This window comes from Melospiza georgiana, chromosome 2 (assembly GCF_028018845.1).
Source record: "Melospiza georgiana isolate bMelGeo1 chromosome 2, bMelGeo1.pri, whole genome shotgun sequence".
NCBI lineage: Eukaryota > Metazoa > Chordata > Aves > Passeriformes > Passerellidae > Melospiza > Melospiza georgiana.
In genome coordinates, this window is record NC_080431.1 from 4,581,504 (window position 1) to 4,596,326 (window position 14,823).

The 14,823-nt window shown below is 41.6% G+C and overlaps 1 protein-coding gene across 1 annotated transcript; it reads right to left on the reverse strand.

Annotated features, from left to right (window-relative positions):
* Positions 1–3,376: 3,376 nt before the first annotated feature.
* MAEL (maelstrom spermatogenic transposon silencer) lies at positions 3,377–13,444 on the reverse strand. The gene is made up of 12 exons (XM_058018676.1): positions 13,313–13,444; positions 12,812–12,898; positions 10,614–10,716; positions 8,610–8,765; positions 8,064–8,105; positions 7,329–7,456; positions 6,523–6,577; positions 6,044–6,185; positions 5,254–5,316; positions 4,499–4,631; positions 4,205–4,283; positions 3,377–3,492 (listed from the first exon to the last, which is right to left on the reverse strand). Exons 1-12 carry the CDS (start codon positions 13,442–13,444, stop codon positions 3,377–3,379), a joined length of 1,236 nt encoding a protein of 411 aa, XP_057874659.1.
* Positions 13,445–14,823: the final 1,379 nt, after the last annotated feature.

Consider the following 14,823-nt stretch of genomic DNA (forward strand, 5'->3'; position numbering starts at 1 on the left):
TGGCCTTCTTCAGAGATCTGCCTGGAAGACTCCTGCGGCACACAGTGCTGGAAAGAGGTCCAGGTGAGCCTGGTGATTTTTCAAGTATCACCTCCTCCAAGACAAACAGCAAAGCAAGCAGAGGCTGACCACAGAGCTCCTGACAGAACTCGCCCCTGAAAAGGAACACACAGGAGACAAGTGCCTGGGAGAAACACAGAGTGCTGTGTGTGTGCAGGTATGGGGACAGGAAAGCCAAAGCACACCCAAAGCTGCATCTGGTGAAGCACATGGAGGGCAAAAAGAAGGATTGCTGTGGTGCAGCTGAGTGGGAATGAGCAGCTGGCCATGAAGGACAAGGCTAAACCCACATTCACCTTGAGATTTAATGGTAAGATCAGCCTTCCAAAGCAAAATTCAAGTTAAAGGTGTCAAAACCTGGTTTTGTTGTATCTACAGTATGTATGTGTGCTTCTGAGAGAATGCTGGAACTTCTGCCACATCCCAAGTTCCTGCAGTTTACTGGAAGGAGAAGGTGGACAAGCCAGCAATGCATAAGTAACAGAAGCAGCAGCAACTGCTGCTTACTCCATGTTAACATCCCTGAACAGAATGTAAAAGAACATTACAGGTCAGTGTACTGATGCAGACCAGATCAGCAGAGCTGTCACTGCAGTCATTGTTTCCATGATCCTCAGACAACTATTCTGGCCAAAACTATTCAGAGCAGCAAAGTGCAATTAACCACTTGTCTACTGCTATTATAATGAGCAAAAATACCTAATAATTCTGCAATGTGTGTGCTAAACCAGGATGACTTTTTACTCATTCCTGTCACAGCAGAGAGTCAGCTGCTCTAACAGGAGGGCAGAAAGGTCTGATAGAATCTATTAGCTACAAAACCAGCTCTTTAGCCAGTTCAGCAGATGTGCCACCAACCACATGCAGAGTGCTGTCACCATTAGGTTTTATCCTGTGGAAGGTGCATGTTCAGAGCTCCCAGGCTGCACCACTCAAACTCTGCTCAAGAGCCATTCTGCCCTGTCTTAGTTTTGTGTCCCCTTGAGAATTCTATCATTCAAGTGGTGAGAATTTTGGCCTGATTTTGACACAGTTTGTGCCTTATCAGTACTACTCCTTGCAGTTAGAATGTGGGCTAAGGCTGCAAACCCTCATCTTTACTTAAAGGAGAGAAGCATTACTTCATTAACTCGTTTTCCAGAATTTTTTCTTCCAGAAATCAAGAGCTGCAAAATGCAGAACAGTTAAGGAAGCAGAGCTCCAAAATGAAAGAATTTTCTATCATCCTACAGCAGCTGTTAGGGCTCCCCCTCAATAAATGCAGAGTAACACTATGAAATGGGCTACTTTAACTTAGTGTACTCATTCTAAGTGTGTACTCCCAGGTATTACCATTTTCACTACAAAAAACCCCCTCTAGAGCTGTTGGTTATTACACTAAGACAGTCACTGCCCTAGTTAACAACCCACTGCCTACAGCATATAATTAGATCTTCTACATCTTATGTGCTATTTTAATTTACAGGTGCTAAGGTACAGATATGCCATAGAATCCTAATGGCATTTTCCCACTTCTGCTCACATTCTTTATCTCACTCTTGATATGTAATACATTAAGCTTAGTAAAAAATGTTCTTAGGTTTATGTACTTAATACTGAGTAAGTGTTTTAACAACAATTTTTAATAAATTCTCTCCTACATAAGAACTGAAACAAACTTTTATTGCAACAGTGAACTCTGAAAATACTTCAAAAACAATAGTTCTGTACATTATGAAATATCAATGCAGCAGTGGCTGTCAGTTAAGGAAGTTGGACAAGTCCATACAAATGCAGAAAAGCCTTTAGCACTACTTGATAGACACTGTCAGTCACTTCACACATTCCCAGGTGCTTCATTGGTAAATTTCAGCATTACAGCTTTAATGGCCCTTATTTGGTGAAAATCAGCAGGTAGGACAGCAGCCTCCAAGGAAGGAAATACAGAATCAATTGAGGAAATTCAGTGATAGAGGTGAACAGCTGGCTAAGAATAGAAATGCTTCAGTGATCCTAGAACACTGGAAGAAAGGGTTCAACTGGCCTTACAGCAACTGTAACAGGTTTCCAACTAAACCAGCACTTGGCCTTTTCTGACACACTGATCAGCATGCTCAAATAAACCTCTTATTTTGGCTGCATTTTGGGTTGTGCTTGCATTTGTTTTGTTGGGTTTTTTCCTTATGCAAGGGAATGAACCACCTCATCTTGAGTTTCAGTACCTACCAAGGAATGAAATCTTCACACAGTTAGTTGCTATGGAAATAGTATTTCAAAACTGGACATCTGTTGCTACAAAATCTAGGAACAACTTAACAAAATAAGCTCTTATTTCTCAGAATCACTTGCTTAGGAGACACATGGACTAAGCACAAGGCTCAGACAGACAACTTTTTGGGGAGTAGTCCCAGCACTACCTCCATAAAAAGGAACACCTAACTTCCCTAGAAAATGTCAAGGCACTTCTTATGTGCCCCCAAATAATGATGACTGGTATCTACCCAGCCTGACAAAACTCTTGTGAAATATATCAGTCTGAATCTGATACTCTTTCCAAAAAAAACTATCAGAAAACCAAAAACAAACCAATCCCATAACACCTACACTTCTCTTCAGTCTCTAAGGTTTGAGGGACATGCATTTCTTAAAAAGAAAACTGATGCAAGCAAAAAAAAAAAAAATATATGCAGTACTTGTCCCTGATGTATATAATACAGCCTGTGCCTCTAAGAACATGAACAGATAGATAAATTTGACACAGTATTTCTTTCAAGACATTTTACATAAAATCTGCTTTTTTGCCTTGAAAGACCACTCAAATTTTCCATGGCTACTACAGCAAACTTTTGGGACTACTGACTTTTAATTAATTCCCCTAGGGTAGCCCCTCACACCTTCAATACTTTCTCCCCTGCATCAGTTTTTGAAGCAGGACTGCTACACACAGTCCATCTTCCACATGTAGGAGATGGGAAGGCTATTAAAAAAAGAAATAAAGCAAAAAGTTTAAGTTGTTTACACACTGGTCACTAAAGAATTCTTTTAATTCAATTATATTGATTAATCAATCTTGAATTTGCACTCTATTCATTAAGAAATATAACTAGTACAGCATGCAGTTTTAAAGATGTGACTGTTAGGTCCCTTCAAATTAAGTCTTCCTGTACATAATGAACAAGATTCTTTAAATCCACTCCATAGTTTCATCATTCTAACAAGAACTTCAACTGTCAAGGTTTGCACAGAAGATGAAAAACTGCAGTCTGGAGAAACTACTAGTTATCTTAGGGAAATACAGAAAACTATAATTTACAGCTGTCCTGGATGTGAAAGATTTTCAATTACTGAAAGACTTGGATAGATCAGATGCACTTCTCAGCAATCGAATAACTCCTCTTCCTTGTACAACACTTGTTCCACAAGGGGAGGTCTTCACACCACATGGAGAATCACCTAATAAATTAAATACAGTTTGCACATCAAATCAGCCTTTAAAGCTTGCATAAAGTAATGAAATTGTATTTCATGCTGTGGAGCTGAACCTATTCAACAGCTCTGATACAAAACATCAGGCAGGCTGTGTCCTCCACAAACACCAATGCCATAAGATCATGATTTCCATGTGGAACAGAGTTGAACTCAGCATGGATCTTATGCATAAGGTATCAAGCTGCAAACTCTCAATTCTTATTTATTTTGCAGACCTGCTCCTCTGAAGGTTAGCCATGAAATACCCAAATGAACTGAGCTCAGAGGCCTTCTAGTAAAACATCTTTTCTGCAAATAGAAACCTTAAAAGAGAAGTCTTTTAACTGAGTTGTGTCAGAACACTTGGAACAAGGACCAGCTCAGTCTGTACGTACAATGATTTATGAACATGGAGGATATTTTAAACATGACCCTGCCTCAAAGTACTTGGGCATGGGAATGGCTTCAGGTAACACAAGAGCATAAATCAGAGAGCAACATTTCTAAGAAAAACTCAAAATTAAGAGATGTTTTTGACCCTAAGATTCTGCCCTGTAAGAAAAGGCCAGCTCTTCCTGCTTGAGTCTCCAGTGTGTGAGCTGTGCACCACTTCCAGGCAACATCTAAGCCCAGAAATTTGACAAAGTAACAACTGCATTAAGTTTCCACTAAAAAAATGTGGAAGCTTCAAACTCACAATTAGAAGGAACAAACTCTTGATCCTGTCTTGGAGAGCCCAAAGGTTTGTTGCATCCAGAACTCTCAGCTTTCATTTTCTGTATGAAAATATAAATATTCAAAATAAGGTACATTTATCTGCTAACATGAAATATACAGCACCATCCATCAAAGCTATGGATCATGGTCAAAACCCTGCAAGTTCATCAGGCTGCCCAACATATGTCACAAAGGACAGCATCCAAAGACAAAACACCTCATGTGAAATTGGTAACTGGAAATAAATCAGGGTATCAACTGAAAAAAATCTGACCTGGTTATGTCCAGCATCCAGTTTTACAATCCTGGTATTTGTGCCTTGATCACAATCAGAGTCTTGCAGAGGGAGGTGAGCTGCTGTTAGTGGGACTCCATACACACCAGCAAAGGATTTACTGATGCAGTAACTTGACCAAGAAAAAAAGGAAAACAAGAAAGGTCTGGCTAAGGGTTTGAATGCTGATGTGTGGAAGCACAGCATTTTATGTTCTTCAGCTGGCAAACAAAAGCAGCCAAAGCCTGAGATGCACAGAACAGATAGCAGAGGGCAGAGGGACTTTCTGCCAGCATCCCTGCATTCTTCCAAGACCACCAGTGTGTTGTACAACTACACATAAATAAAAACAAACTGCTTCCCCACATTATCAAATGCAGCACTTAGAAGTGTGAAAAGCAACTTTTTTTTTTTTCAGGGCATAGCACTCCATGATGAATTTTTTGAATGACAACTATTTATTATTGCCTCTCTAAGTGCTACCACTGCTGCCAAGAGAGATCATAAATGGCATTTCCTCATTTCCAAACTATTTACTTTTCTTTTCTCCCCAAAAAAAGGTTACAAAACCTTGTGTACCTACACTATAAGTCAGGCAGTACAGAAGTATCCAAAGTAGAGATATGCCAGAGCATAATGAGAATACCTCTGAAGTCAAACAATGAATTCTAATGTAATTAACACTTTTCTCAGCACTGCAATGCTAACAAAATAAAAGCCATCATTCTGGAGTCAACTCCTCAAGCAATACTCACCCCATTTTCTTACAGGATGCCAGAGCACAGCAGATTATATCATTCTCCTCATGCCACTTGCACCTACATGAAATGAAGCTCAGGCTTATTTCAGAAGCACCTACATTGTTACTCAACAAGAACAGTTGGTCTGGCCAGATGAACAGGAACAAATATTAAAAATGGCATCTTTTTGTTGCAGTGATCATGCAGTACCTTTAAAATTTCACAGAACTTGACAAAATTTCAATAGCTTTGCCCTAAGTAGTTTATGCAGAGCTTAAAGCTCTGCTTATCAGGAAATCTGCTTCATGCTGAGATGGGGGCAGGGAGAAAAGAGAACCCTAAGACACAAATGGAATTTAAACCATTTGAACCATTTCAAGCTCCCCATTAATGTGAAATAGTTCCTCCTAGCATAAACACCCTCACCTTCCTCTCCAAACATGTCTTGTAAAGTACATTCTTCCTTCCTCCTTAAGGTTCCCCTCTAGGGTGAAGACACTCATGGGAACACAAAACTGCCCAACTATAAAAAGACAACCATAACCCCAATGGATCTTAAAATCCATATTCCAAGCAAACTTCCAAGAATAACTTACATAAATTTCAGTAGATTTAAAAAAAACTAAGATCATATTATCGGTTCTTTTCTTAAATTAGTAGCAGAGGAAGCACTAGAGTCTATTTCTAAATTAACTGCATAATCACCCAATATTCTCCTGCAGCACTGCAAGCAAATATCACTTTTTGTACCAACACACAAGAATCTGAAAGCAGGCACATCTACACCAAGAGTCACCCAACACACCTGGTATTACTGGAGAAATCCCACAGGCACACATCCAGTTTTCTATACACCCAGACGTTGGATGGCTCCTTTTGGTATTTCTTCTGGTACAGTTTCATTATCAGGTCTTCTACTGCAAAAAGCTCCCAGTGGCTCTCAATGCCTGCAGTGAAGTGAAAATCCAGGCCAGGAGAACAGGAGTCACTGGATATCCTGCTCAGCTCATTTCTCCCTCAGTCCCTGTTCACAGCCCAGCCTCTAATCACAGCATCAAAGCTCAAAGATATTCCACCAGTGGATTTAATAAAACCTGGCTTCCTGGAAAGTGGTGGGAGAAAGGAAGAGGAAAGAGCATGCAAAGGAGTTCTAGCTATCAGAACCAGCTTTTATGAAAACTTTGAGACATGCTTTTCAAACAAATACAGATGTCCATGATTACACAGCCCTTATTTCTGGGGGTAGGAGGGGAAAAGGACGGACAAAAATGATCCATTCCTTACCTGTTATGCTGGCCATTCGACCAAGACACCAGTTAATTCGGAATCTGTCATTAGACTGCAGGGAAAAGAATTTCTGTCATCTCAAAGGAGTACAGTACAGAATTCTGACACTTCCATGACTTCTATCCAGGTCTGAAAAAGCCACCTCCAAACCAAAATTGTTTGTGGCACTGAATGCAATCTCCCTGACGACTATCTTGAAGAAGATCCAACTTTCATGCATACTTCTTCAAAGCCCTGTATTTATGGATGGAACCCAGTATCTTGTTCCTCCCTACTTTTTAAGGATTAAGACTAGATTTGAATTGAATTGAAACATAATAGACCTGTTATGAAACTTAAACATGCCTGAATCCTAACATTTTGTTCTGTTGCCTGGAAAAATGAAACTTGAGCAAAAATTTAAGATACGTGTAATTCTCATGGGGAAAGGAGTCACGAAAACGTAAAAATATCCTTTCAAAAAAGCAGGATTTCTGACTATTATTGAGCACATCCAATTTAAGTCAAATCTTAGGAGCCCTTAACCAAAGTCATAACAATGTCAGAGAACAAAAGACCCTGTTCATCAGTAGATTACAGCCAGAAGTGCAGGCTGAAAATAAAAAGGCAGAAAATTAGGTCTCTGCTTTATAAAAAGGTTGGCTTCCAGAGGCCATTTCCTCCTGCATGGAACTGGGACACTCCGGGAAAAGTGTCTTTGCTCACTTACATGCACACTGATTAGGTTTTAGAGTAAACTCTCTCCTTAGCCATCCAGCAGGAGTGAAAGAAGGGGAGATTGAGAGCTTTGCCCTTGGCCATACCCTGCAGAAGAAGCGAGGCCGAGCACCCCTGGCTGGCTGGGCAAACTCAACGAGTTCCCGCAGGACAACCGCGTAACAAGCACGAGGATGGTGAAATCCAGATATGGGGATCTTGTGGGTTTCATCACCTGTGGAGGGGCAAGGGGACAGGGAAAAACAAACAGCAACAAAAAAACCACAAAATTGTGAGAAGTCCAGTTTCCTTAAGAGATACAGTTCCCACTTCCTTTTTATCTTTCTGTATACATAGATATGCACACAAACACACACACTCCTCTCCACAGACAGGGTCTGTGTTTAAGCTACCAAAATCTTGCTTCTGTCAGCAGCTCTGGGCTGTGAGCAAACACTCACACTCCTGCCACTTCTAAAAGGCAAGTATTAGATGTACACAGGCCAAGTTTGTTCCCTCTGTACACAAGGAGAGGAAGTGTCCTAATAGAAACAAACTGGAGTCTATAAACATTACTGAGAGTCACAAAGGAAACAGGCAGGCCAAGCCAGACACAACAATGGTGCAGGTATTTTAATTTTCCTAATATATGCCAAGCTGCTAAACAGAACTTTTAAATATAAAGTAGTATCTTTGAGTTACCCTGATGATAATCAGCACTTCATGCTGAAGATACACACAAGGACTATCAAGACTTACAAAACATTTGGACAGAGGTCAGATAAGCTGAGTCTAAAACTGCACACCTCTGCACACCATCCCTTTTCTCCATTAATACTCACTAGCAGCCTGGCAGTGGTACCGAAAACCACGTGGTGGTACTTCTGCAAACAAGAGGAGAAAGCACAATCAGCATCCAGCACCACCAAGGACAGATCCTTAACTCTCCACTATACACCACAGCTTCCCATACAGAAAGGAACAGCTTCATCTTCCCTGGTGGCCTTGTGAACGTGCCACAACTGTTTTTGGAAAACTTATTTTCAGTTCCATGCATTTTAAAAAACAAAGTGCATTGTAGAGTGGGTTTAGGTCCAACTAAAAAACATGCATTGACATGAAATATAAAGCACAAATACATGCAGGTCCTCCTGGGTTTAGCCTACCCTCTTGGGAGTTACATGAAGTTCTGACAGTAATTCTCTTCAGAAACAAGCTCACTGCTTGGTATTCTTAAAATACCAAGCACTGCTCTGGTATTTTAAGAAGTCTGACCATTTACAATCAAAGAAATAAACTTGTCTGAATACCAGAAGTGTAAGCTGGGCAGCAGTGAGCCCAGAAAGCCTCCCTGTCACCCCAGTACTTCTGACTTTGCTGGAAGTCACCTGGGTCTATGAAGTGGTGGAAATCAGCCAGGATGCCATCCTGCAGGGAGTACCTGACACACCCAATCTCACAGGGAAGGAAGCGCTGCTCGCAGTGGGGGGGCAGCCTCCCGTAGCTGTAAATGTCCAGGAAGTAGAAGATGTCTGCAACCATGTCTGGAAGAAAAAGAACAAACCCACCTTCAGAGGTTACAGAAGCCACGCTGGTCTCCCCTCACCCAGGGAAAGCTTTGGTGAAATTTCTCCTATGACTGAGTGAAGAGTAACAACCATGCAAAACACACAGCTCTTGCTCTGTATCCAAGATAACAACACTCATGCAGAACTCAGGCACACTGGACACCTTCCAGAGATCCTGCTGTGTGCAGAGATGGGGCAAAAAACCCAACAAGTACAAGCAACTAAACCCACATGATGTTAAGAGGCCTGCAATCCAACAGGAACCATAATTCTTTTTAAGGATAGATCTCTTTGCTCTTTCATAAAATAAGGTTAGGGAAAAACCAAATCAGTAGCTGCAAAACAGCCTCACAAGCTACATTTGGCAGCTTACACCACTTAAATGAGCTGGTAGTAATCCTGTGGGGCAAGAAGATGAGAAGTCTGCTAATTAAAAGGATTGTTTCTCCACCAAATGAGCTCCCAAAGAAAGTGGCAAGAATACCCAACACAAATGTTAAGGAACAGATTTATCATTTACTAATTAAAAAGTATCCAACTATGACAAATATTTTACAATACACCTTAATCCTTCTCTTCATGATGGTCACAATGTTGTCAGTGAAGTTGAACACAGCTGTTTAAACCTTACTCTACTGCCCCTCATCAAAAAAGCCCCACTTGCTCTACTAGAGATGTGTAACTCACACATAAATAATTTTATATGCCAGACTTTAGGACATTTAACACCAGCTGCCCTAAGCCTGAATGGTCATGCTCCCTCTTATGTGGGTTTTAAACTGTACAACTGTATGAGCCCAGGGGTCATAGGAAAAACACCTCTCCTACCTTATGAAAAAATGGATACAGCTCCAGGGAACCATACAGAACTTCAACTGGGAAATATTAAGAGCAGCATCATGAAATGGATCTCAATTATCCTTTATCATAATGCTTTTCATTCAGCTAAAAGATGAATTGTGCCAACTCAAGGCAGCCAGCATGATCAGCCCAATCAAATCTGCATCACAATGATAGGAGAGCATGACCCCTGGCACAGAGGGCACTAATAAGCATTTCACTTTTTATGGAGCTACTGTTTCTTGCTCCCCCATAACCATGACAACATGAAAACAGTTCAAGAGACTGAGGTAAAAAGCTGGAGCTGAGACTTAACCACACAGCAGACACAGCTTATATGAACTGGCTTCTTGACTTACCTTGTAAGCACTACCTTTTATCATTTTTCAGGATAATGTAATATTCATTGGGTAGAAGATTACAAATGTGTTCACTACAACTATCTGAAGCCAGGCACAGGTTAGAAAGGTTTAGTTTTTGAGAGTTCTTTCAATAAGGAACCATGTCAGGATGTCATAAAGTGCATATTCCCTCTTTTATTTTCCCAATGAGGCCAGGCCCCTGTTTTATTTAATACCTCTATCATACCAATTTTGAACATTGATGTCTAGCAATTCTTAACCCTTTGAAATCAATACAAGTATTCTTTTATGCTGAACTTGGATTAACCTTGTCAAATCATAAATATAGGACTTGAAAAATTACCTTTTTCTTTAAAGCCTTGAAGTAACTGTTAAGAAACTGTTAGTGGCTATACTCTCATTGAGCTAAAAAACAGAGGATACAATTCTTGGAGGTTGGAGGGGGGAACAGTATTTTCTTTGATGTCCTTCTACCTTTTACAGCAGTAGCCCAGTAGTGTAAAGTAACTGACACAGATGGCTTTTAGCAAAATGTAAACAGTCTTTGTGCAGGTACCACTGAGAATACCCTCAAAGGGCAAGCTCTCATCTACCAGGATCAACTGCTCTAAAATCACCATACCCTGATCATTCTTCCAAGAGAGAGCAGAGGCATCTGGCAAAGGAGTAACACAGGGCATCTTTGTGGTCAGAGGAGCAGGAACTGGATCAGGCACACTACGAGTCTGGAAAAGATGAGAAAGTTAAAAAAAAAAAAAAAAAACAAAAACCAAACACAACAACAAAAGTCTTCTTGCTCCAAATAAAATCCTTCAGCTCCTTATATCAGAGGAAAATGCAATATCCACTACTAGCTGTGGTTAGGTGGAAAAGTTTAACATATTAAAGTGCCTTTATCCTTACAGGCCAGGAAAGCAAGATTTGTCTTCAGTACCTCTGTCAACCCATTACTGCTTTGAAGAGCTACAGCTAAACTTACAAAATGTAATACAAAGAAAAAAAGAAGTATTTTCTTAAATTCAACCTCTTGCCACAGGCAAGGAACTCTTCAAACTGGAATCTATAACTTTTCTCCCTAAGTTTTATGAAAAAAGCACCAGGCACATGTGTGAGTTGTCTTTGACTAGGAAAAGGTTCATGAAAAGCTGATAAAGCCTTAAGGAAGTCATTGGATTGCTCTGAAAATCCATTCATGAACAATAGGCTTTTAATAGGAAGGGAAAAGAAACCTGGCAGCCTTACAGATCTGATCACTCAAACCCAGATTGGGAATAACATCCACACCCAGGTACACTGACTGCAGATAACTATCTCAGCTGAAGTTAATTATCAGTTTGAACTATTTAGAACAAAATCATGAATTATTCCCATCTAAGCAGGCTTTGGCCACCTCCAAAAGAGGAACGTGGACTTTCACTACACAAAGTGACCATGGTTGTCTATGTACAGGGCTGGGATTAATAAAACAAGAGCACATGATCTCATATATCCATTTTTGCCTATTTCCACTGATACAGTAAGGATGGTGTTATTTACTCTGGTAAAGCAATTATTCATATCTCTCCCTGATTACAATCTTCTAAAATGCTACAACTTGTGGAAAGAAACACAGAAGCCTCCATGTGTGAGTTACCAGCCATTTCACTTAGTTCTCTCTGACATAAAAATGGAGTTCTGAGTTCTTCACACACTCAGCCTGCTACACCACACAAGGATGATCACATTTTAAACAGCTTTTTCCCAGACATGCAGGCCCTCAAAACCAGAAAACATTGCCTAACACCTCCCTTCTAGTCTAGACTAATTTAACTAATCCATTTTTGCTAGTTACAGCAAACTACACTCATCCTGTCATTCCCTCTATCACCATGTAAATCCTTGAATTTATCTTCACCATTAATTCATAGTTCACAGTCATTACCTTGTAATAGAGCACTAAGAAGTAAATGCAGTATTATCCATTTGCTCAGACAGTAAACGTGACTTTCTTTCCTTGGACACACCGTTTTTTACACTACCAACAAAGACTGAAATTAAATAAAATAAGCTGACACCTCATATAATTCAAACTCTTAAGTAACTCTGCTTCAGAGAAGTGCTGGGAGAGGAAAAGAGACAGAAGCAAACAAAAGGGACAAACACCTTTTCAACGCAGTAAATAGCAGAAATTATCTGTTTAGCACCATTTCAGACACAACCATACACACTCAACCAATTGCCTACATCTGTATTGTTCTCCACAACACTGTTACTACTCTCTCCCACATCCAACCAACCTAAAGACAATGGCAGGGTATAATTATTCTATTTGTGCATAGGCCACAACACTTCATTGACCTGGTTGACACAACCCCTCCAGAACAACAAATCAGTTGCCTCTAAGATGTGCTTTCAGGCCATCAGACAAGAACTACTTGAACCAATGACACCCAAAAAGCAAAAGCAACATGAACCTATGACAAGAAGTAATGCCAACTTCAGCATAAATTAGAAAAAAGAAATTAAGTCAAGCACTGCAGAACACTGTTAAAAATAAAGCTAGTGTGTTAGAGAACTACATTTTACTTGGTAAAAGAGCCCCAAGGAACAAGCTGTGATGGTTTAAAGAGGTATCAAGTATTTCCACCTTCAATTCAAGCCAAAACAATTACCTGCATAACCCGTATAATGATAGGTACTACTAAGCAGCCATACCCTCCAGAGGCTGGAGGATGTGGCGAGCAGGTGGAACTTGCACAGCATCCTACGGAACTGAGCACACAGAGCCAAATACCCTCTACTCCTCCTCCTTACTGAGGGCCATCCATTGCCAGCATTTACCTCCTTCACTGTCTTCTGAGAGCGTTTCTTGCTATTCCATGTACGAGCCTTCTCTGCATACATCGTCTTCTCTTCCTCTGTCAGGGACTTGAAGAAAAATTAGCTGCTACACAAAGGTTTCTACCTTTTTCTCTGCTTCCTTCTAGTAGTCCCACAAACCAACCAACTCCGTGTGTAAGAAATCACTCCTGCCCTCCCAAAGGACATTATTGATGGCCGCCAAGTTAACTAAAACACTCCCAGGCGCTTTTTTCCTAAAAACGCCGTAAGCCTTGATTAGAAACACACAACAAGGCGAAGGCGAAGAACCTCCGAGTGAGGGCAAGCCACAATGAGGAGACCTCCTGGAACCATTCTTGCCAGCCGGGGATGCCGCCGCCGCCGCCACCACCCCACCCACGGCACACGAACCGGAGTTCCCTGAGGGGAGGGCGGCACGGCCAAGTGAAATGGCGCCGAGCCCACCCTCCGGGAAAGGCCCTGCCGGCATCCCACCCTCACCTCCCATGCCTGGGAGCAGTAGGGAACGGCGTCCCCCACACAGGCCACGGACAGCCCGCGGCGCTCCAGCCCGGGCAGCTGGTCGTGCACGAACCACAGGAAGGCGGTGCGGTGAGCACCGCGCCTCGCCATGGCCTCACCGAAGAGCGCGGCCCACACGCGGCAGCGGCGCGGCCCCTCATGAGGGCGGGCGGGGCGGCGCCGGCGCGGTGCCCGGGGCGGGCCGGCCGTGGCGGCCCCTTCCAGCCCCGCCGGGCCTGCGCTGTGCTGCCCTGTTTGAGCTTCGCCTGCTCCTCACCAGTGTGAAAAAATGCGTATTTTATGATTTGGCTTTTCGCAAATGTTAAAATGAATATTATATGTGTTGCGTTAGAAAGTGGTGGTGTATTAAGTCTCTTAAGTAGCGTGTTAAATGTAGTTTTAGGTGATAACGAAATGTTAAAATAGAAACTGCGCTATGTAGGATACTTTTTTTTCCTAAAGAAAGGACTCACAGCGAGATAGCAGTCACAGGACACCCAAATCTTTCAGAGGAAGAGGGTTTTTTTGCCCCATTATCAGGAGAAACTAACTTGTTCCTGCCTCGCTCAGGCGGGACAACGCCATTAGGATTAAGAGGAAGAAATTGACACTGACCAGACAGAATCCTGTGTTTGAATGGAATTTATGCATCATGTATGAGGTGTATGAATATGCAACAGGCTGTTGTTTTTAAGGGTTAATCCTCTGTTAACGTGTACCCTTTTTCAGGCTTATGCTGCCCAGAAAAAGGTACCTGGATGTCCATAACTCTTTGTTTCTATTGTCTCATATTGTCCTAATTCAAATTGTCCAAATTCTTTATTACTCTAATTATATTGCTATTTTTATAACCATTTTATTACTATTAAACTTTTAAAATTTTAAAAACAAGTGATTAGCGTTTTTCAGAGCCTGCTCCTTATCAGCAATAAAGAAGAGTTATCAGTGGGACAGGTAGCAGCCAACAAGCCCCAAGGAACCGCGGAATGTGAACAGAACCATGCAATGTGAACAGAACCATGGAATGTGAAGGGGTTGGAGTGGCCCTTAGAGATTATATAGTTCCAGGGATGCCTTCCACCAGAGCAGGTTGCTCAGAGCTCCGTCCAGCCTGGCCTTGAGCGCTTCCCAGGGATGGGCAACTTCCCTGGGCAACCTGTTCCTGTGCCTCACCATCCTCAGAGAAGGGAATTCCTTTCTAATATCCACCTAGGTTTCCTGTCTTTCATAAAATAAAACGAGATGCTGTATGTCAGTAGAACCAGGTAAGTGGTTAGCATGCCTTAGTCAAGGACTTTCTGTAGCAAACAAGCTCTATGGGTGAAGTAAATCAAGGTGTTGATGCATATATTGCCAACTTGGCAAAAGGTTTAAAGCCCCTGCATCCTGTGTAATCCTAAAATCAGGGTTGGGAGAGACCCTTAAGATGAACCTCATCTCACTAAGTCTAACTCAGCACTATCACTGTAACCCCTAAATCACAAAACCAC